This window comes from Bactrocera neohumeralis, chromosome 4 (assembly GCF_024586455.1).
Source record: "Bactrocera neohumeralis isolate Rockhampton chromosome 4, APGP_CSIRO_Bneo_wtdbg2-racon-allhic-juicebox.fasta_v2, whole genome shotgun sequence".
Taxonomy (NCBI): Eukaryota; Metazoa; Arthropoda; class Insecta; order Diptera; family Tephritidae; genus Bactrocera; species Bactrocera neohumeralis.
The window spans coordinates 375,508-398,514 of NC_065921.1; the positions used below are offsets into that span (position 1 = coordinate 375,508).

At 37.7% G+C, this 23,007-nt stretch overlaps 1 protein-coding gene across 1 annotated transcript; it reads right to left on the reverse strand.

The window, feature by feature from the left end:
• Positions 1–841: 841 nt before the first annotated feature.
• LOC126756102 (uncharacterized) lies at positions 842–19,384 on the reverse strand. The gene is given in 11 exon segments (XM_050468937.1): positions 842–5,922; positions 6,005–6,301; positions 6,378–6,868; positions 6,966–7,046; positions 7,130–7,232; positions 8,242–8,375; positions 8,726–8,836; positions 17,229–17,414; positions 17,903–17,992; positions 18,828–19,333; positions 19,335–19,384. Coding segments are annotated over 11 exon segments (6,126 nt in total). The 3' UTR covers positions 842–1,845.
• Positions 19,385–23,007: the final 3,623 nt, after the last annotated feature.

Here is a 23,007-nt window from a genome sequence, read left to right on the forward strand (position 1 = left end):
GGGTTGGTGTATTAGCTAAAACTGAAAGCTTTCTTGTAGTCAATGTCACAATCTTCCAAAGCTTACACTTTTTTTTCAAACGGAGACTGTTATCCATGAGCAAAGTAAGAGATCCCGTAGACAAGTGGCAGAGAACGTCTATGATAGACGTTCTCTGCAAGTGGTTGTTTTATCTTGGATCATAAACTCTAAAAGCATAGCCATGCTTAAGAACTGATGTAAAGTAATTTTAATCTAGAAGTGCTTTTTATACTCTGACCAGGGTATAATAAGTTTTCCACCATGCTTGTAACATCCGGTAGGAAACGTCAGAGACCCTCTAAAATGCATATGTAAATAAATGATCAGCGTAACGAGCTGGTTCGATTTAGCAATGTCCCTCTGCCTGTTCGTCCGTCTGTATATATTTGAGTTAGTCCCTCAGTTTTTGAGATATTACTGACGAAGAAGGTGCTTATTTGTCGGAACAGTCGATATCGGACTACATGTAGCTGCCAAGAAAATTGACCGATCGAAATGAAGTGTGTATGGAAAACTTTTTTATTTTACGGTTAAGGGTTCGACTGTACGGAGGTACGCCGAGGTGGTTTTACCTAGTTCCATTGGTTTTAATAAAGAGGTTTCAACTGTGACATCACAAAAAAACTTTGCCAAAACATGCCGTTTTTTGTATATATAATCTTATTCTATAATTTTCTAAAAAGTAATATAAGTAAATTATTAAAATAAACATTTTATTTATAATTGGTTTTTAATGAATTTATTTTAAAATTTATTTATTTTAGTACTTTAAAATAATATTAATTGAAATTTGTTCAAAGTTCATAATATCAAAGCCGTATGTGCTAACTTATACATTACTCTATGTTATTAATAAGAGAAAACCAAATGCACTAAAAATTAAAATTTCATCATTAAATAGTGAGTTGTTAATGGTATAACTACTATAAGTATCTCTATGTATATAGTAGCCAATATCCGCTCATATTACTGGACTATTTGGAATTCATAGCTGCGCCTGCATTGTTTGTATAAACTACATTATCTATTCATTTTAATTAATTCTAATTTTAATTATTTCAATGAATGCCTACTTTTAAATACATTTATATCAGTACTCTCTGTTAATAAGAAATTATTATTGATACATCTTTTTTATTGCACTTAGTGGCTACAGATTGATTGCACGTTTCCGGCCAAAGACAACGGAAAATATCACATTGTTCGTTTAAATTCTACAACAAGTACACACACACTACCAACAATTTCTCTCAACGAACTAACTTAGAACTTACAGTCTGATGTCTAACCCTCCTGAGGGATATGACCTTTGTTATTGCACTTGGTTTTTTTAAATATTGCACAAGCTGTTTGCTAAAAAACGAAGTAAGAACAAGAAAACTTGAAATTAGACTTTCATCTGTTGCTTAATTCTTGTACATTGTGTTCTGCACATAGTTTTAGGGGATGATCTAGTCTGGTTGAAGCGAACGCCGATATTTTAAACACGTTTTTATCGAAACTACTTCTTTTGATGCGGTCGTCACGATATCACAAGTTCCAATCATCAATTTCCTTGGGATTTAGCATGAATATTGTTTAAATATTTTTTTTCGTGTAGACCATTTTTCCACTTTATGATTTTTTGTTTTTTAGAAAAGCTATTCTCCCATTACTGGAAATTTTTGAAATGATATCATGGGTAGAAAACATAATGACAAAGACACATAATTTAATTTTTTTTAATAAAAAATGGATTTACCGTCAATTGCATTTATCAATTGCTTCAAATTTAGACATTCAGATTAGAATAGTCCCTTAAGCCTAAGGTAACGTAAGAAGTGTTCAGCTATTTCTCACATTTTTGTACAGTACAGAATGAGTTTCAATGCTTTCCGCACCCGATTCCCACATATCTTCTGCATTTGTGTCACCATCTGTCTCCGAGGAGCCATATGATGGACTTTTTCTGTCTCTTCGCTGCTCTTCCTCCTCAGAGGAGTATACATTTAAAGCATCTATATGCGTTATGTCTAAGTGAGCGCCACTCGAATGAGTCAGTGTTTTATCAGACTCGGCATCGCTTGAGTCTGCCTCCGGAGAATCTTGCGCGGCTGTGACATTACATCTCATTACTGCCACCTCCCCCTCCGGTGGTTCACTCATGTGCTCAAAATCTTCAAACCGATTGCTATCTAATATGCTGCCACGTCGCATTGATGCCGTCATACCGTTGTGACGATCGGTTAAAGTACTGTCGCCATCCGAATTATCTTCAATTGTATCTATGCGTATAATGCGATCACGACCGGACATCTTTTTAAAGTTGTAACGATCGTAGAAGCTACGTTTGTGTACTTCACCCGAATCGGCGCTCATGTAACCGCTGTCCAGTTCTTGTAGACGTGATCCGAACCGCTGTCCATAATAGTTATGAGAGGCAGGTGCAGAGTAACTACTTTTTGGGGAAGATACGCGTGGATGTTCGTCAATAAGCGAGGAGATGCCTTCGTCACGGTCGAGCACCTCCAGAAAACCAAGCGGCTTTTTATCATAAGGAGGTGCTGGACTATGTGTTGGACTAAATTTAGAAGCAGCCATGCTAACGAATTTCTTCCATGCATTCTTGAGATCCTTGGCTTTTTTGGCGCGATCTTTGAGACCCATTGCAATTTGCATTCCATGTGTCAACTGCACAGGCTCGATTTCACAATGATAAACTGTTTGTATTGTGCTTATTGGTGGTTGTGCAGTTGGTGGTGGCGTTGAGTTGGCACTATTACTATTTGAAGCTGTGCTTCGTTGTGGATATGCTATGCCGACTGGTACTCCAGCGTTCCTATATAGTTCCTTGGTGCGATCGGACAGTCGACTGCTGCTACGATTCGAACGTGAACCGATCGAGAGCAGGTCTAATTTGCTGTTGTCTAACTCGCAAATTTTCGCATTATTAATATTATTGTTCGTTTCAAGCTGCGTTTCGATATCTTTATGACAAATCGGGTCTTCTTCAGCGGGATCTACAGTCTTTCGACGGTTCATGTACTTCGTAAGGCTATAGTCACCCCGCAAACCATTGATCTCCGTATTGAACATTGTTCCATAGTCATCTTCAATGTGTTTGGATTTTGTTTTTGCTGGTGGTGAATCTAAATGCTTGTCATTGTGGAAACTAACGCGACTGTTCAAATATTCTTGTGAATCAGTTGGGCCCAGTTTATCTGTTTGCTCATCATGTGCAACACTGGACAGAGTGTTGTTGCATGAACCATCAAATTCTGAGTTGGGTAGGTTATCCGATACACCCGTGATCTCGGTGGATTCGCTATGATTGCTCGTTGTTTCCTCTTCAGTGGCTGTTGTTGTAGCATTTGTACTGGTGGTGGAGTGATGAACAAAGTGTTGGCGATTGAGGGGATTGGGGTTCTGGTAATGATGGTCGTGATGCGAGTGCTGTGTAGAGGCGTGACTTCGCTGACTTGTTAATGTGGTGGATGTGGAACTGGGTGGAGGTGGTGGAGGCAATGGTAGCGGTGAACGACTGATGCGTTTCTTTTCACCCAGTGATGAAGATGACGCTTTGCTGGTAGTTGTGCTGTTCAATGTGCTGCTGGGAGTAGGTGAGGGCGTTCGGCTTGCGGTAGGCATTGGTGTAAGCGGAGCTTTTACGTTTTTTGTTAGTTCGTAGAAACTCTTTGACGAAACCGAAAAGTTCTTAGGAGGTGGGGGCGGCGTCGTCTTTGGAGAATGTACATTAGGGCTAATTACTGCAGCTTCTGCGACGCGTCGAACTTTCGGTGTACTAATTTTAATGGTTGTTTTATTAGGTGCTGCATTTGAGATCTCTATGTTTGTGGGTGGTGGTGGTGAGACAGGTGATTCAACGATTTGTTGACGCCGCTTTTGTTTAGCCTCGAGCGTAAGTAAACGCCCTTGCTCATTACTTAAATCGAGCTCTTGTGCGCTAGCATATTGACCTCCACACTTACAGCTTGACTGACTATTTTGTCGTACCAATGGCGATTGATAAATCTCTCGTAAGCTATTGATGTTGGGCCTTCGTTCACCATTCAGCTCGTTGACTAATTCTCTTGTACGTGGCGAGACGTGGCTTTCGTATGCCGGAAAACACCCACTGCCATGGCTGCTGTGACTTCGAAATGAACTACTTGAACGCAACATTAATGGTGATGGATGTCCATGCATGTCATTATGCGTTTCGTGCAAGCCCATCACAGGCAGCGAGGTATAATTATTTAGCTGATCTCCATTCTGAATCTTTTTTAAAGCCTGTCCCGGCCAAGCGTTCACATCACAGAAGCTTTGCTTCTTCGGCTTGCGATCTAATGTATCAGGCTCAAATTGATCACTATCTGTAGAGCGTTCGATATCTGATTGAGGTTCATGTTCTACTTCAATGGTCATACTGCCTCGAAACGGTGTATCATATTTAATACGTGCTGCTATTTCTTTCTGTTTACTGCTATCGTTGTCTGACTTGTTTAAAGTTTTTTTCTTCAGTCCAGCCTCTGGACGAAACCCCTTTGATTTGTCGTAGACTGTGTGACTAATCTCTAACTCTTCCTCAAGCGGTAATGCTGTACTTAGACTAGGGCTGAGCTGAGAGCTCACATCGGATGAGGGAGACGAGGACGACTGAGAGCTTTTTCGCTTAGTGGCCTCCAATCGCTCTAGACTATCGGTTTCGTAATCCACAATTAGATATTGTGGTGATTTGCGTCTATAAATCGGCGAATCGGGTTGAAATTGTTTGAGCGATTTGCGACTCAGGGTACTGTAGTCAGGCGTTGGTACCGATGGTACGCTGCTCTGTGTATTGTTATAAATGTCTTTGATTTTCTTTTCAATTGTACTATCATAGTCCGGAGTTGGTATATCCAAATGAAAACCGGTACTGGCATTAAAAGCAGCAATATACTCACGATTGAGTGAATTGCGCATACCATCATATTGCTGGCGCCCAGTGGGGCAATGTGAATTGCTGGCGGAAGATGGATCGTAGATATCAAAAACATCGCTCTTTTTGCGTACTGCATTGGACTTTGATCGATGAGAAGCGAAGTTTTGTCCACGTTGTGATGAGCATGGAGAGTCATGGAGTGAAAATTTGGGATTATTGTAAATCTCGCTGCCAGTTTCAGCGAAACCATATATACTGGCTGCAGCAGAGAGCGCAGAAAATGCCTTACTGTAATTATTATTAACGGGTGTATTGACAGAGTTATCTGTAGAAACACTGGAGCAATAAAGCTGGTAGGAAACCGACGACGTGCTTTTAATGATATCTATGTCACTTACAGGAGTTACAGGAGACTCTTGTGCAGTTGGTTTTGAGTTTACTGTATGGCGTTTAATATTGTCAGTTCTATTTGCGCCACCAGTGGTTGTGGGAGGTGGCGGAGGGCGCTGCTTGGGAGACGTGACCTCCTTACCTAATGTGCCACGTTGACCGCTGCAACTTTGTGAGAGACTTGAGAGCGATGGCGAAGAATTGCTTAGCGACTTGCGCTTAACGTTTTCGCTTAGTAGCTGTTCTAATGGTTGAGCTTTATTTGCCTGTGACTGTTCATTGGCTCTGCTGGAGGGTTGTGTCTGAGTGTTTTCACTGTTACCGTCACCCTCATTGCTAGTCACCGTCTGCAACCACTTTTCGATGCTATTTCGCTTGTCGCCGCAATTTTTCACGTGGCCGCTGCAACGATTATTCGCACAGCCTTGGCACTCGGACGGCGACTGTTGGCGGTTTGAACCATACAGAGAGGCTGTATCAGAGCGTTGTGTCCCCTCTTCAGGTATCATAATAAGCGAAGGTTGGTATCTTTTTGTAGCCATTTTATATTTCGCAATTGCAATTACCTCACGTATTTTGTGTAAGAATTCAATGGCAGCGGGTGGAGGTTGCTGAAGATGCATAAGTAGTTAATTAAGAATGAAATATGTGAGTTAGTTATTAGGCAATCTTTAACTTTTCCTTCACACTTACCGCCAATAAATGTGGTTCAAAGTAGGCGGGATTAAAGTAAAGCTTTTTACGCACACTACCGTTCATCATTTGCCTCAAGTGTTCCAATTTCTCCTCAGTCATCATGTCCTCAACAATCGAAACATTCTCTACCGGCAGGCATTCCGTCTCTTGTGTGGGCGACGATGATAATAGCGGCTCGTGTGCTGTCTCAGCAGTCGACTGATCTTTCGCGTTCTTCGGCGAACCGTTCGGTGAGCTGTTGTGCAACTTTCCCATACCTCCCAACTGCGGATGTACCAGTGCCGATGTCTGCATCTGTCAAGTCACGCAAACGCTTCAATATCCTCAAGCATATATAATAAGGCGGAAAAGCACAAAGCATGTAAAATACCTGTTTGAGTTTTTCTTGCAAGGTACCATCCATTTCGCATTCGGAATTCGAATTCGATATGTCGCTAGCAAAGCCCGAATTATGTTCGCTCAATTGGGGAAAGTGTTGCAATAAAGGATTACTTTTGACGATGCCCATTTCTTCTTTTAAACTTCCAATGCTTGTGCGTGAACGTGGCTCATTTGATGTGCCCATGCTGGTGGCTGAGTAAATGCTGCCACTGCGATTGAAAGGCGTGCCGAATGTCACTTGGTCATTTTTAGGATAATTTATTTCATTGTTCATGTCATCGAGAGAGTTGCGTGTGTGCGGCGATTGGTGACGACCCTTTCGTTTCTTCATGTGCAGGTACAGAAATACGGAGGCTACATAAATAAGACCAAGCAACAGACTGCAAACGGCAATTACCACATACTCTTTGGTGGACATGCCATCCGAGGTGGAGGCCAGTGTTGACGTATTTTCCGACTGGAAGAGGACCTCTGAGACATCTGTGAATCGGTGGGCAAAATTGAAAAAATGTTGTGATTTAATTTAAATAATATCAAAAGTGATTGATTTTATAATGCTAGCGATGAATATACTTACTGTGAGTGTATTTAACTGGTGTGCCGTTGACGCGAAAGGCAACACAAGGTGAGTAGACATTCTTTGGTGGCAACATGTGTTCTAAGAAATTATTTCAAATTCTATTAGATTATCTGTTTTGAATTTTTGTTTTTATTGTATATGTATAAAATATGTGTGTGTACCTTTGCTGGTGGAATTCAAAGAAATCGTCATGTCGCGACAGACTAAATGCACCACAATGAGTCTACCTTGCATTTTGTGGCGCAAATCCGGTTCACCCAGCCACTGAAAAAGTTAAGCACATTTAATTCATTTTTAATAGTGAAAGGTAAATACCGCCATATTCGAACTTAGTAATAACGACAACTGATCAGTTCGATTAATTTCAATGCTTAAATATTCAGAATATAGGTATTTTATTCTAAGGTATATATTTAAAGTTGAAGGGCTTGTTTTCTTTTTAAATGTTAAATTTGGTTTAAGTGAAAGCTTACTAATTTGAATATCTTTATGACTTTTGGTTGGGTCTAAACCGGGACATGGACAAAATCTAAGTAAAGATAAATTGGTAGGTGATATGTACATATACCCATTATTCTATCTATAATATTATTCTAGTCTGTACATTTAATGCCGTTCAAAAGTTACTCATGCCCATAGATTTTTTATGGTTCATACCTAAATAAACGCGGCGGCAACGCTGAGGGTTGAAAAATTCGATTTTGATAGCGCGTTAAAAAGTAATTTTCGATATTTTTTTTATTAGTAAATTAATTCGTTTACATTTTATTTCTTTCGTACTAATTTTTGAATTTAAGTAAGAATTTGACGTAAAGTTGTCGCTTTATTTGGGAATGCCGCGTCGACGTCAACGCGCCGCTCAACGTTTTTATATATGTACTTAGGTATGCCGGCTATCTTTCTTCTTTAAATTTACCTTTTACTATCGCATGCTTCAGTTGATAGGTTTTTAAGTGAAGCTATTACCAGTTAAAGCTTTTAAAGTTAACGCATGATCATTTAACTATTTTAAAAAAATTTCTTTTTTTTCACCAAGCATGGTATCTGAGCATGTGTGCTGCAAGTGCAACAACGCAGTTGCACGCGCTAGTTATTAACACTTTAATGGTTTTCTTGCTTTGTGTGTCATCTCTTTTATAAGCATGTACGATTTAATTGTCACACAATCTTTTGCGTTTTCCTGCAACATTGCTTCCCTGATAAATCTTTGCTGAAGTCTTTTCGTACATGCAGCTCATCCGCAGAATTGCTAAATTGTAGAATTGGGACTCACCTGCAAGAAAGTACGCCCTTCGTCGCGGAACATACGGAATGGGAAGTCCGTATCGATGGGGTTCCGCAGATCTGACCAGCCGTTGGTGGTGAGATATTGGGCTCCAGTGACTGCGCACACGGGTGTACGAATATCTGCAATTTTGTTAAATATTTTCATAAATAAATGGCAAAAGCGTATACGCTGTCATTGCTAAAGAAAGCCGTCAAACACATTCGTATGTAAGAGTAAGCCCATACCAAGCTGTAGGAGATTTCTTATCGTATAACATTTGTTTTGCTTTAAGATTTAAACACGCAATAATGACAAATATCAACGTAAATGCCATTACTTATACATATGCACATAATAACAAAAATAGGTGTAAGTGAGAAAAAAACACACGAATACTATCATCCACAAATATCCACAGGTCGCCTCGGGTAGGAACCTGTGTGCGCGTTTGCATGTATGTATGTAGATATGTGACAGAGCGTAAACTTACTTGGAAAACTGATTTCTCTGCTGGGGTAAATGATTTGGCCGCGCAATGGTAGAAATACAAACGGGATTTTCTCGGACGCCGAACCGCTTACAAACGGCGAAAGAGTGCATTCTGTAAATGGTAAAAAGAAACGTACGAATCGTTACTTACATATGTACATATGTAGATACATACAGCTATGGACAGAGATTTAGCGCACTTGCATTCATAATTAGAAATATTACCGTTACTTTTAAGAGAGCGATATTTTCATGAATAACCGTATAATTTCCCCTCAGATTCCGTTTATTTATTTTTGTCAAATTTCGTCATAAATTCGTTGGACAATGATTTAGCGCACTTATAGTTTTCGGTCATTAGTTGTGTTTGGTCCAACAAAGAATTAATCTCAGCTGTGAACTTGTATTCAATGGTTTTAGTAATATTACAAATTTTAATAAAATGGCTAGAGGGAAATACTGTTCGATTGAAAAAAGAAAAATTACTTGGGACCTTTACAAAAACGGTACAAATCAAGTAAAAATTGCTCAAATAGTAAAATGTTCAAGAAAAATTGTGTATAATGCCATCAAAAATGTTAAGAGTGATCCAAATTTGTTAAAACAAAACAAAGTTTGTAAGGCTCCCTCTCGCAAAACAACCCCCCGCGAGGATAAAATAATTTTTAGAAAGTGTAAAGCTGATCCTTTCAAATCCTCACGCGCGATTATGGTCGAAGTCAATGCAGAATTGGACTTAAACGTGTCAAGTAGACTAGTACGAAGACGTTTAAATGAAAATAATTTATATGGATGTGTGAGCAGAAAAAAACCGCTATTGTCTAAAAAAATATTAAAGCGCGTTTGTCATTCGCTCATAGCCTTAGATCAAGAGATTTAAATTAGAAAAGGATACTTTTTACGGACGAAACTAAAATAAACCGGATTGGTTCTAATGCTAAAACATTTGTACATCGTGAAAAAACCAAGAAGTCAATCCAAGGTACACCAAAAAGATCGTAAAGCATGCGGGAGGAAATTTAAAAGTATGGGGGTCGTTTTCATGGCGTGGAGTTGGACCCCTAGTAAAGATAGAAGGGAATATGGATAAATTTGCATACCTTAATATACTGAGGAATACAATAGAGCCATATTCCTATGATATTATGCCTGTAAACTGGATCTTTATGCACGACAACGATCCTAAGCATACAGCAAATGTGGTAAAAAACTGGCTTGCGCAAGAAAAAATTCCACTTCTCAATTGGACAGCGAAAAGTCCTGATCTAAACCCGATCGAGAACTTGTGGAATGATATCAAAGAAAAAGTTGGGCAAAGAAAATTTAAAAATTGCGACGAGCTTTGGGCAGGAGTACAGGAAGCGTGGAACTCTATTCCTTTGGACAGATGCCAAAGGTTAATAGAGAGCTTATAACGCAGATGTGAAGCGGTGATAACGAATAACGGTTATTCCACTAAGTATTAACCAATTTAGATATAATATCAGAGAAATTTCACGCCACGTGTTAATAATATTTATTTTTCCTTACTGATCTTTTAAAGTGCGCTAAATACTTGTCCAAGCCAATTTTGACTTCATAATGTAAACTGAACAAAACATTGTATTTTTATTATAGAAAACTAAGAAATTTTGGACTACTTTAGCTTTTAGTGAGGTAATAAATAGTTTTTTTTTTACATTATAACGATTCTACTTTCTTTAAATATAACATTATTAAATATCATATTCCACATTAAGAAAGTGCGCTAAATATCTGTCCATAGCTGTATAGATACATAAGTATATACTTGTACATAAAATACATATGTATATCATTCGCGATTTTAACTATTTACTTTATCGATTTGTTGTATTTCATTCAGGCTAATCAATTTGGACATACCAACATACATATGTATGTACATACTTATAAATCGAAATTAATTAAGCGAAGGGGTAATGTATGTTAAAGATGTTGTTGTTGCATATGCCTTAGTGCATTTAGCACTTGCAAATGTGATTAATTTCTTCTTCATTTGATGATCTGTGGCGTTAATTGTTTCTTTTTGTTTCCCTCAACGCATTACTTTGCTTATTTAGTTTTCAAGCATGACAAACAACAGTGAAAGCTACTTCGTTTGCCGCCTAGTAGGAAAACTACAAGCGAAGCGACTTCTTAGTGAACATACTGGTTGTAGATGCATACACACATATGTATCTGTGTATGTATCGAGCGAAAGAGCAGTTTGACTAATAACCAAGATAGTAGCGCACACCCGCATATTCGTATCTTTTTTCTTTTTGTTCTATTTGAGCACTGAATCCATTGAAACAACAGCAGCAGACCCAGCGAATAGAACGATGAAATCGAAAGTTAATATACATATGTAGTTGATATAAGTATGTATGTATGTACATACATTCATATGTAAAATGTTGCTTAGATTTATCTCAGATGGTGCTATGTGCTCCTAAATTAAACAACCTCCTATTCACGTCTTTCTTAAGATGATTCTGAACATTATCAAAAATAAATGAAGTTTAAAAACATTATAATTTTTCGCATTTCCAATTTTTTTAAAGCTCTCAACTTTTTCCGTCATATTTCATCTGCCGGCGAAACGTGTTTGTTAATAAAGGGAAATGCTGAATTGTAAATACTATTTGTATTAATGCATATATGTATGTATGTACATACATAAGTATGTATATATATAAACATAGATATATATGTATGTACATACATATGTAATGTATATTCACTCCAAGTTTTTATGAGCTCTTTACAATATCATTGTCGGCTTGTTGTAATGTAAAAGCCACATTGTTGTTTTTGTAGTTACCGCATATTTTTCAAAAAGCAAAAACTTCACTTTTATTTATCAAACGCTTTCAGTCTTTTGCTTCGTATTTGTTGCTTTGCTTGCGTTAGCAATTTATGGAAAGCACGTGAATCGGCGCTAACTGTGAACTGGTGGCTACTGCGAAACTGATGGCATTGTTGTGGCGAATTATGACAACAACATGCAGCGTCGTCTTACGGTTTTTGTTGCTATACTATTTCTATAGTAATTAGATGAGAAAAATAAATGGGCAGGTGTAAAGGTAAAAAGTAGCGAGAAGAAGCTGTGGAAGATGACGCCAATAAAAGTGGGCAAAAACTGCAATTACAGCAAAAACAATGAGAAGAAATGAAAAGTAGGAATATTCACTTGCTGATTTGAAATGGCAACAACAAGCAACAAGCAACAATGGCAAATTGCTTTTTACAACCACAGGTTGGAAATGCATATCAAATGGCGATTACTTGCGTGTCAGTTGCCACACGTTGTCATTAAATTGTAATGGTGATGTTGTTGCCTGTTGAAAAGATGAGATAATATCACCGTTGCTTGTGCTGCTGTTGAGTATCCCAAGGCTGCTGCAGCATGAACAGCAGTTGGAAATGTAACAGACCAAACAACAACAACTTGTACAGTTTCCGTATGCGTTCACAGCTATTTTCGCAAGCCACCCATTCGCACCATGGGGTTGATGTGGTCCCGCTTCGAAAGTGATCCTAATTGATAGGCAAACAAACTCGTGGCCGATTGATGACATTTTTTAATTTGCGCGAATATGCATATTTTATGGCTTGTTGGAAAACGCAAAATTATTGGAAAGAAATGTAGCTGTTATGTGAAATTACGGCAAGAAGAAGTAAGGTGCTACGAGCTTTCCAAAAGCTTTTCCGATTATATAGATGTTAGTTTACAAAATTTACCAATTTTTGAAGAAAAGTGATTTGCTCAAATTGCTTCATTCTTTATTTTGACAGTTTCAAAGCGTTTTAGATAATATTTATGAGCATTTGAGGGAACATGAATACATGTATGCTTCAAGGTATTACTCATTGGATAGAAAGACTTGAAAAACCAAACAATCAAGATGGCAAGGAAAGTTGAAGTCCGAGATATTAAATTTTACCCCCGAGATGACATGCCAGAGCCAGAGTAAAAATTGGACGATAAGCATTGCATGGCTCACATATCTCGAGACCCACCCTACCGATTTGAACAAAATTTTGGACTTAAAATTCTTCTAATATTTTTATTTTACGGTATAAAAATGGTCGAAATTGAACTGTAAAAACAAACTGTATAAAATTATTTTAAATTTCATTTGATGCACCTTCACTTTGCACGAGTAATGCCTTTAGAGAATTCCACCTTATGATCAAACATTTTTAAGTCCAACAAAAACTGTTCAAGTCCTATTTGGAATATTTGGACCCCAGTACCTGTAGTTGACTTTTTACCGGAAATATCGGTAATTGAGTGAGATATACAAGTATAATTCAGGGATCAAATTTTCCGAACAATGGTATGCCTATGTGTCACACCGATTTTCGAACTTCCAAGTGATTTTATATCGCATATATCGGCCAACTTGTGAGATATCTCCATGAAAATGAGAGAGATTGTTTTACTGATAACAGTGTGTATTTGTGCCTAAAATGGATAAATTTGGGTGAAAATATGACCCAGCCCACATATTAAAACCTATAATATAATATAAGGGTGACTTTACTCCATAAGATTGGTGATGGTACCTTAATGAACCTTAGAGAACATTTTACTAGTGTGTCGCATGTTAATAGTATGTAGTATTGACAAAAATTGGTAAAATCGGATCGATATTATACCCAACTCTCAGATACGACATACATACATACATATCATACATATGTATGTATGTAAAATGATTTTCGATTTTCTTAACAAACATTTTGTCGAAGTTTTTTGTGGATTATGGTGACTTGAGTTAGGGAAGTTCAGCTTTATAAATATATGTATCTGTACTTGTATAATTGCTTGGATTTCTATCTTCTGGTTGACGGTTTGCCCCTTAAGGTATTTCGCTGGATTTGATTCTTGGAAAGGTCAATAGTGTAAAATGTTCAGTTGCACCCGGACTTAGCCCTCCTTACTTGCTTTGTTTGTGTCCGTTAGTAGCAGTAGTATAAAGTACTGACAAAACTATGAAGAAATATTAAGCTTATTGATGGATTTGGTAATGACAATTTTTCTAACGTTACACTTATTGTGAAACAATTACAGTTGTATCCGTTAGCAAGCCTCACAAGCCTTTGCATTGACTGCAGATCAGTGAAAATCTTAAGAGGAACAGCATCGCCAGCAAATCACAAATTGGCATTTTTAAACCGTAAATGTAAGTTTTAATTAGTCAAACTGTTTTACTTCTAATACGACCGCATATATGTATGCATACATACATACATATATAATGATATATGTACATACGCACATACACGGCATTGCAACTGAAGCACAATGAGAAAATTACCATCTCTAATTGGACGCTGCGACCATTTAGAATGTTGATCATACACTGAAATGCAAACATAGCTGCTAAAAGATATCCGCTGCTTCCATTTATTCGAGCACATGCTTGCTATAGACCTGCTAAGCTTGCGCAAATTAACCGTTGCAATGCGTTGCCGTTGTGTGTGCTTGCAATAGAAATATACACGTGATGCTAGCGGATGGGGACTGTTAGATGTGTCGGACTAACGGCAGCATTGACTAACATTTTATTAATTAAAAATCGCCTAAAAGTTGTAAGCCAAGAATTATGGCGATTACAAGATATTACTGCTGGCAAGAAAAAAACAACAATTCCATTTGAGTGCGATACTAACGTGAAACAATTTTTCTACGTAGTACTATATGTAAGTATCGATCCAAAATAGTTCTAAATTGAAATAAGATTGCGTTTAGGATAAAGATACTATCCGTGGTATTTACAATTATATTGAACATTAATCTTTGGTTTTTCTAATTGCATACGCCTATGAGCTCCATTTGGATTGTGGTTGTCTTTTCGAAGGCTGAATTGCTGAATTATACTAGAATGTTTATAGTTTTGAATTAGTGATTAGTTAGAGCTTAGTGGTCAGGAAACCCGAAAGGCGTCATCAGATATCATCAGATATCTTGTAAAAAAGGCGTTTTCATATACTGTTGTCCCATGCTGTTGTACATTTGGCTCGGTGAATCGCTTATAAAAAGAAAGCGATGCAGCTCAGATAACAAAGCACCGGTAACAAAAACAACAACAACGCCTTGCACTTGCAAAAAATAACACATTAGCTGTTGAGCTTGTCTGGCTTAACTTGGAGGTGTTTAAGTTTCGATTTGGCTTCAACTGATTTACAGGTTAGGTATGAACATTAGCAAATTATATGGCAACAAATTAGGCAAGCAATGCGCTGTTGCAACTTTAAGAAGTAACAACCGCTGACATAAATTCTCAATAACAGTGATTAAAGAGCCACATTTCCCTCGTCTGAATGGATTTATTATCGTTGTTGTCGTTCCTGCACCGATTTTCTGCACATATTGTTCAGTCTTCCTCTTCTAACATCGATGTGGCAATTAGTATTCGGTGACATGACACCACAAAGGATGAAAGTGAAAATTGTTGGTGTCACCGTTGCCCCTCAATCCATTTAAATTGCGGGGGCCCTCAGTGCATACTCCACGACATATTGGCCCTAATCAGTTGTTGTTGTCTGTGAAAATTATGTCGCAGAGTTATGTTGCACTTCTGACAAATGGTCGGCATCAGAAGGCCATACACTGTTCACCATATATTTTTCCAAAGTGGTTTTATGAGTAATATGGATTTTTTACTATTAGTTGCTGATATCTTGTTTCTCATGTTAAATTGACTCAGATCGTCACACTGATCATTTATATACAAGTATATACTTAAAGGGTCTCCGACGTTTACTTCAGAGTGTTACAAACTTCGTGGCAAACTTTTTATACCCTGTTCAGGGTATAATGAGGAAAAAAGATTTACTGATCGTCTACATTTACATATGTATATCCAAGTAAGTATGCAGGTGTTACAATTACAGTTTCTCGTATTTAGTCAAAAAGTAGAATCGCCTCTTCCTTTCACATATATTTTACTTCCGTTTATGATTTGCTTGCTTTTTTAACCTGTTTGCATGTCTAAATCACACTGCGCAGTAACGTATGTATAAGCGTTTTTGGTGGCAGCGCTATTGGTAATTTCATCACCGCATGTTCGGTAACAGTTATTTGCATAAACGCTGCCGTTTACGGCGTCCCGGCATGCGGTGTATTACGTATCGAAAGACAACCAAACTCTACAATAAACACAACAGTAGAATATATACACTTTGCGCAACAACAAAATTATACCATTTTCACTGGATCCAGCAAGGCCTGCTGTCTTGAAAGTTTGTTTTTAACTCCATTGTCAGTGATGCGATTTTCGACCTACAAACTAGGCTAGAGCGATCACCAGGCTAAAGCTGCTGCTTTTGGAATACTTGCAACTTCGTGATTGATAGTCCAATTTAACTAACATTTTCAATTGCCACAGCGCCCGTTTACTTTTAGAATCATGGTCTAAGCTGATATGTATTTATTTAGGTAGTCGAAGTGCTTTTCTACGCCATAAAACGCGTTTCGTGCAGTAAACTACTGAGTTGTGGGTTGTAAAATATTCTTTTCCTTGGCACCTTTTAATTTCCAGCATGAACTTCAGGTCAGTGAACAATTAGATATCTGCAAAAAGTGCACAGTTTTCTTGCGCTTATAAATTACTTGTGTTATGCCAATAAGTTGCAGCGACTGCTACTGTGGATAAAAGAAGAGCCAGACATGCTAGTAGTTAGCAGAAAGAGTAGGTAAAGCAATTTCAATTGGCATTCATAGTCCACTAATACTGAGGCTGTCTCGCAGAGGTATCAAATCGAGGTCTTCCAAAAAGTTCTTCCACTTTCGTATATTCTAATGACTTTGGGTAATGGCATTTGCTCGCACAATTAATCATTGTTGTTTGGCTTTATGTTATCAGCGTCACTGAAAGTTGCTGGACAAACATTGATTCTGCATGAACTATGTTTCATGCCCCAGATCTTGTCCAAGGTGACCCATACCCCATGTAATATGTTAATTATTATAATGTGTTTTGTATTTTGGCGAATTTATTTATCACCTCTTCCGAAAAATTTTAAAGTGAAAGTGTACACATACATATTCCTAAGTATTATACATATCGTAGTAGTACAGGCACTGCCACCGGCGAAAGCAACAACTTAGCGGCTAGCTAATTAAGTGTTGTGATCGATAGTTCCTTTGCCTGAGCCGAAAATTCTTTAACTCACCACAATATTCTTGGTTTGCATTGCTGCATTAAGCGGATAGTTTAGCTGTTTATGTTCAGTGCCAGTTGCATCATTCGACTGTAAAAATTGCATTCAACTTAGTGAAATTTTCGGTGATCTTAGTTTGCTCTGCTCCTGGCATAAAACTATCAAATGCTTGCAGTTTGGTTTATAAATAACCATGAGCGCATATGCTTTTTGTCGTACTCGTCGCATTTCACATTGTCCTAATTTAAAATTCTGTTTTTTTTTTTACTTGATAGTCAAAAACTTACATTCGAGGAAATTTATAGAGTGTTGGAAATTTGTAAACTTACCGTGAACATCATCGACGCAAATGCCCAAATCCTCGCGATATGTGCTCAAATAAGGTAAGCAGCGACACTGGCAACTCTCAGTAGGCGCGTTTGCAACAGCACGATCATTAGATTTTAGAAATTTGGGTCTTCTAACGAAGTGATCGACTCCAGCCGGCGCAGAATGAATTGTAGCGCCACTGTTGCCTATTTATCAAGAAAATATCAAAAGTAAATAAATTTTATAAAAAATTACTAATATAAATATGGTATATACTACTAAAGACTCAAGGCTCAGGGGCAACAGAGCACATTTTATTTTATTTAATTTTCTGTAATCATCATGCTTTCTGATAAATTGCTTGTTGGGCCCTTTGAATTAGTAATTTATTGATAAATGTAAATTAATTAAGATCTACTATAAACAACGATTTTAAATTCCAATTCCTTTCCTTTATGTTTCATCTTAGGAATTCTTTCACAAATTTGAGCTATCCCGTCAAATACTTTAAATAATGCTTTTGGAAATTGTGAACTTAGAACTTATTATCGTTTCATGTATCAACGTCCTGCTGCCTCGTACATGTTTAAATCTAAAGCGTACAAGTATATCTTCATTTTCGACTTCACACAATTTTTAGAATAGTTGATAACTTTATGAGAAAAATTTCGTAGACAAAGTGTATTGAACTCACCACCTTTTTCACCAGTTACAGATAAGACATCAACGCCTGCCGTACCGCTCGATAAGCCAACGCAAGTGTCCGCATTGCAAGTGTGTACGCCTTTGTTGAAAAATCATGGAAAGAGGAAAATGATAACGGAACCGTTCGTTAAGAATACAACATTACTGCTGAACCAACAACGAAGTGTTAACAAAATGTCATTTAGTTACAAATAGTGTATGTATGTATGTACATATGTATAAATATGTGATGTATATGCCAACTCTCCGAACATACGAAGTGGGCTATGGGCGAGTGGTCCAGCAACAGAGAAGCTAACAAACAACTATCAAGTGGGTGAACAACTCGCAATGTCACGAGGAAAACAAGAAAAACTGCTCAGTAAGAAGGTTTATTATCGCAGACTAAGTTTTTTTTTATAGTACGGCGTGGCATTTGAAGCTTTTGGGGCTGTTGCTGCCTTTGTGTGAGTGTAACGGAATTTAAATACATCTATTAAGCGACACACAACAACAACAACAACAAATCCTATAGCGATTTTTCTTGTAAATGCTAAGCATTTTATTGCATTCGGCGCTTCGACCGTCGTGCCACTGTCACTTCTCTCCCAGTATATGGTCGTAGAACGTTTTCGTAAGTAATTTTCAGATTTGTCTTGTGAGCCTCCATTTAAGATATTAATTTGGATTGGCTAGTGTTAATAACTTTCATGTAAATATTTACGAGGTTCCATTATATATAATTTCGTGCCTTTCCAGCCTTCTTCTGGAATGATATCACATACATAAATACATACATATGTATGCATATATGTATGTAGGTATGCTTGCACCTTAGTATGTTCACGTAACAAAGTTTCAAAATATTACAAGAGAAGTAAGTAATAAGCGTATTGATGAAGGAATTAGAGCTAAAAGTGAAAATGAATTCTCACCCATCGTCCGAAAGATATCGCCGTTATGTTGCCGTGTAAGATTGATAATATTGGCTGTAAGTTCGATAAGTAAGTTGGCGCTGCTACTGAATATTTCGTTGCTTCTGTGACTTTGTGTCAGAGTTGGCGAGCCAGCGGTACCGCCACCGACATCGTAATCGTTTACATCACCGGTACCACTGTCAACAATGACATCAATGTCGCTATTAACAGCCAAGGGGGTGTGCACCTCCGAGTTGACGTTATTGCTACCAGCAGTTGCAACTTTCTCACTGGCCATAGCTACTGCTGCTCCGGCGGCTGCGGCTAACGATGTGGCACCCATTATTTCGCCACCATGCGTGGTATCCAGTGCAGCTGAGGCTGCGATCGTTTCTGAGTCATCGTCTGTGCTGACAAAAGCGGAGTGATGATCACGTATCCCTATTGTTGTTGTTGATCTTGATGTGGCACGGCTCTGCCATATACTCAAGCACAGTAACACCGTCGCTACATGTTGGAAACGCAACATTGCGTCCTTGCGCCTCTAAGAGCGACGCCAGCAATGCGTGTGGCATAAACGTCACTTGAAATAGAAAATGCGTTAGGTTGTTGCTGAGGTATTTGCAATCTATTTGTAAATTCTTGTTACTTTGGCAACTTTTTATAGCCACAGCAAGTTATTACCTTCAAAGATGTAAGCATGCGTCTTGGGAAAATTTCCTAATTCTAGATTTTACAGCGGCAGAGGAGTCAGTACTATTATTCCACGGCCATAGCTCACTCCGCAATTTTGTGTTGATGCTTGACAGATTCGTTGTTATCTTCGTTAAAGATTGTGATAAGTCTCTTTTTGTATAAAATTTTGTTTAAATGTTTCTCTGTTCTGAGGCTATGTAATCCTTTTTGCATTTCAGCTATCAACTGTTGTATTTATTTATTTATTTCTCCATATTCATGACGGGCACCTGAAATGATTGCAAACATATGAAATGAAAATGTATAATTTGTGAAAATTTTATGTCGAAATGTTAATACTTGTAATAAGAAAGACTATGATGATAGTGTAATGAAAGGAACATTAGTTTTGCGCTCGTAAGCAAATATCATTTATAATGCGCGCGTGAGCGTTTACTTTTCGAGACAAGACTGCATCGTTTAACTTTTTTGTTCAGATCATTTTTCGCAAACGTATACATATATGAAGGTATGTGTAATGTAAACGTATATACTCACATATATGTATATTCGTAGTACATAGTATGCTTTTGTAAACGCAATATACGCTGTCAAAATTTGCTGGAGGTTCGTTTTGCATGCATTGCATTGAAAATATTCAAAGCGTAAGGTTCCCTGATGCATTAAGTAATTTATATTAAAATATATGTCATTTGTTAAATTCTAATTGTTATATAATTTTATTTTTATTTTGTTTCCATTTTATTCGTTATTACTTATTTGAATTATTATTAAGACAATGAACAGGACATTCATAAACGCCCAATGAATGCATTGCATGTTTTGGTGAGCAGGGTTGTAATGTGACCATATGCATATGTATGCTTTGCTTGGCACGGGCATGTGATATGAACATGTTTTGTATATTGCGTTTATGAAAGCAGCCATAGTCTTTATAATATTTTCGTTTATTTTCTGCAACTGTAAATAGAATAACTGTGAATTGTATACCGTAATTAATTAGTAACTGTCTCAGCAATTGTATGAGTGATCATTTATACGCAAATATCTTAGATTAATGCAAATGCTCGTACATGCATGGTTAAATTGCCTTCCGGTTTTACCAAGCCCACATCGGTTGTCGATGGTCAGATATTGGCGCATTGCCATTCAATAGACGGCAATGGAAAATGGGATGACACGCTTCATTAGCCACCTGAAGTGCACCGGTGTACAGGTTAATGCAGAAAGAAAAAAATGCTATAATACGCACAACGACCGGGTCAGCAAAAGCTGGTGCAAACTATGCAAATTGTTGTTTTAGCTATGATTTTTCTTATTAAAATATAATCAAAAGCAAACGGTTTGATGAAATAATAATAACAAAAACTAAAACCCCTATTGCTGCTTAGATGGAACATTAGTGGGGTTCTCAGAAGTGGAAACTTTGTCGATTTCAATATGATAGTGCGTGCAGATTACTCAGCGATTTCACGCATAATTACTTTATTGGAATTATAAAAAACTCCAACAAGAAATTAGCTTTCAGTTGAGGTCAAAAGTGTATCTCAAGAACTACATATGCTTTTCAATTAGAGACACGCAATATTTTTTAGCTGCCTCACTTCTAGCTGGTGCTTTTCTTTAAATTAGCATCACAACGCTTGACTATGTATAATGTCAGACATTATTTTTATTAATAAATATTTAGCTGACTAAACTAGATCATTGAACATCGTTGCAAAACCTAGGCTGTCATTGTCGTCTGCAGATAAATTTAATACTTGCCACAATATCTCATTATATTTAATATCGCATATCCAAGCTTGTCCAGTCTTGGTGCTGCAGCTTTTGTGTACCATATGTAGGTATGTATATACGTACATATATACATATGTATGTTGGGATGAACAGACATGAAAACGTAGCGCACTTCTCTGGGGCTTTGAAGCAGCAGCGATTGCCGGGCGCCCTCATCTACGCTGGATCTTAATTGCGTCATTTCAGCACAAGCTGCAGGCAATGCAATGCGCCGGCATGTGTTGGGACTCGTGCACCAAATCACCTGATAGGCCTGCTACCTATTTTAGTTTTCAATTTGTGCAGTTACTGATTGGATGAAGAATTTTCCGATGCTAAACGGGAATATATTGTATGTGTAGGCACTAATAAAAAAGGAACAAGGAATGGCAAGCGAAGGCATTCACGACAAGTTTGTTTAATTTGCAACAAATGCAACATACCATTAAGGCAACTCTTGGCGCAAGTTGACAGTCGCCAAACGGCACTTTTCATTTACCGCTCGCAATACAGATGTGCATTGCATGGAACGTGCTGGCCAAGCGTTAGCAGATGTTGTGGCACCATTGGCACCTGTATCTTACCTTTTACGTATGGAATTTGTAGTAGTTGTTGTCATCTCGCGAGTTGCTCGCATTGCATGTTCAACATTTATATATGTATGTGGTAGTGAAATTGCTTTTCAATTGATTTGTCTTTTATTGCGGGCAAGTGGCGACACTTAGATGTACATACCTGCAACCGACGTGACGGGACATCTAAATGCCAACATACATACATACAAGCAATGTACCTAGGAATGTTTCAGCAGTTTTGTTCGCGCTGTGATGGCCACAATTCAAAAGTTATTTACACACTAAGAAAGATGGTAGTCGCATAATGCTTTTTGACATATAATTACATAAGACTCTATTGACCCTACTCGATGTACTATATACCTGTCCCCTGGATAAACCATGGTTGTTGACTTGATGTCGTTGACTATTCTCAAGTCATTTCTCCATGAATTCTTCTTATTGATTACTTTTTGTTGTCAACTTTAATCGTTTAAGGCAATTTTTTGAAACTCAAGACATCAAAAACGAAAATGTATTTGATCTTCAAATTGAATTTTAATAAAAATTGTCAAATTTGCTGTGCTCGATAATAATAATAACCCAGCAATTACTCTTCTCCCGCCCAAACAACGCGAGGGGCGCATTTGCATGCGTGTGGAAAAAACCGAGTCATGAAAGGCAAGCGAGTTTTTATACGTGAGATCTAAAATTGTTCAGCAACTGAAATAAAAGTTTTAAAATACGTTACAACCAATTGCTACGGTTTTATATATTGAGAGAAGGCAATATAGTATTTTTAGTTTCGAAAAGTGAGTCAGATAAATCAAAGGTGCGGGAAGGAGAATTAATTTATGTCTATGTCATATGTCACGGAGCGATTCGTTTAGTCAAAAATTTGATCTAGAAGAAAAGCTTTTGATCTCGAAAAGCGCACCGCCATATTAAATTTAACTTCAGACAGGAGAAAAGAACTGCCACTTTTCCAATCAGGATTTTTACTAAGAATATAATGCCAAGCATTTCCCTGCGATTAGAAAGTCTTGGTAGATTCATAAGTTTTAAACGATTAGTGTATGGAGGTGGACTTAACTTAGAATACCATCGGAAATGCCTTAAGGCGGAAAGTAAGCTATGATATTAGTAATGTCCGCAACTCTATATAAATC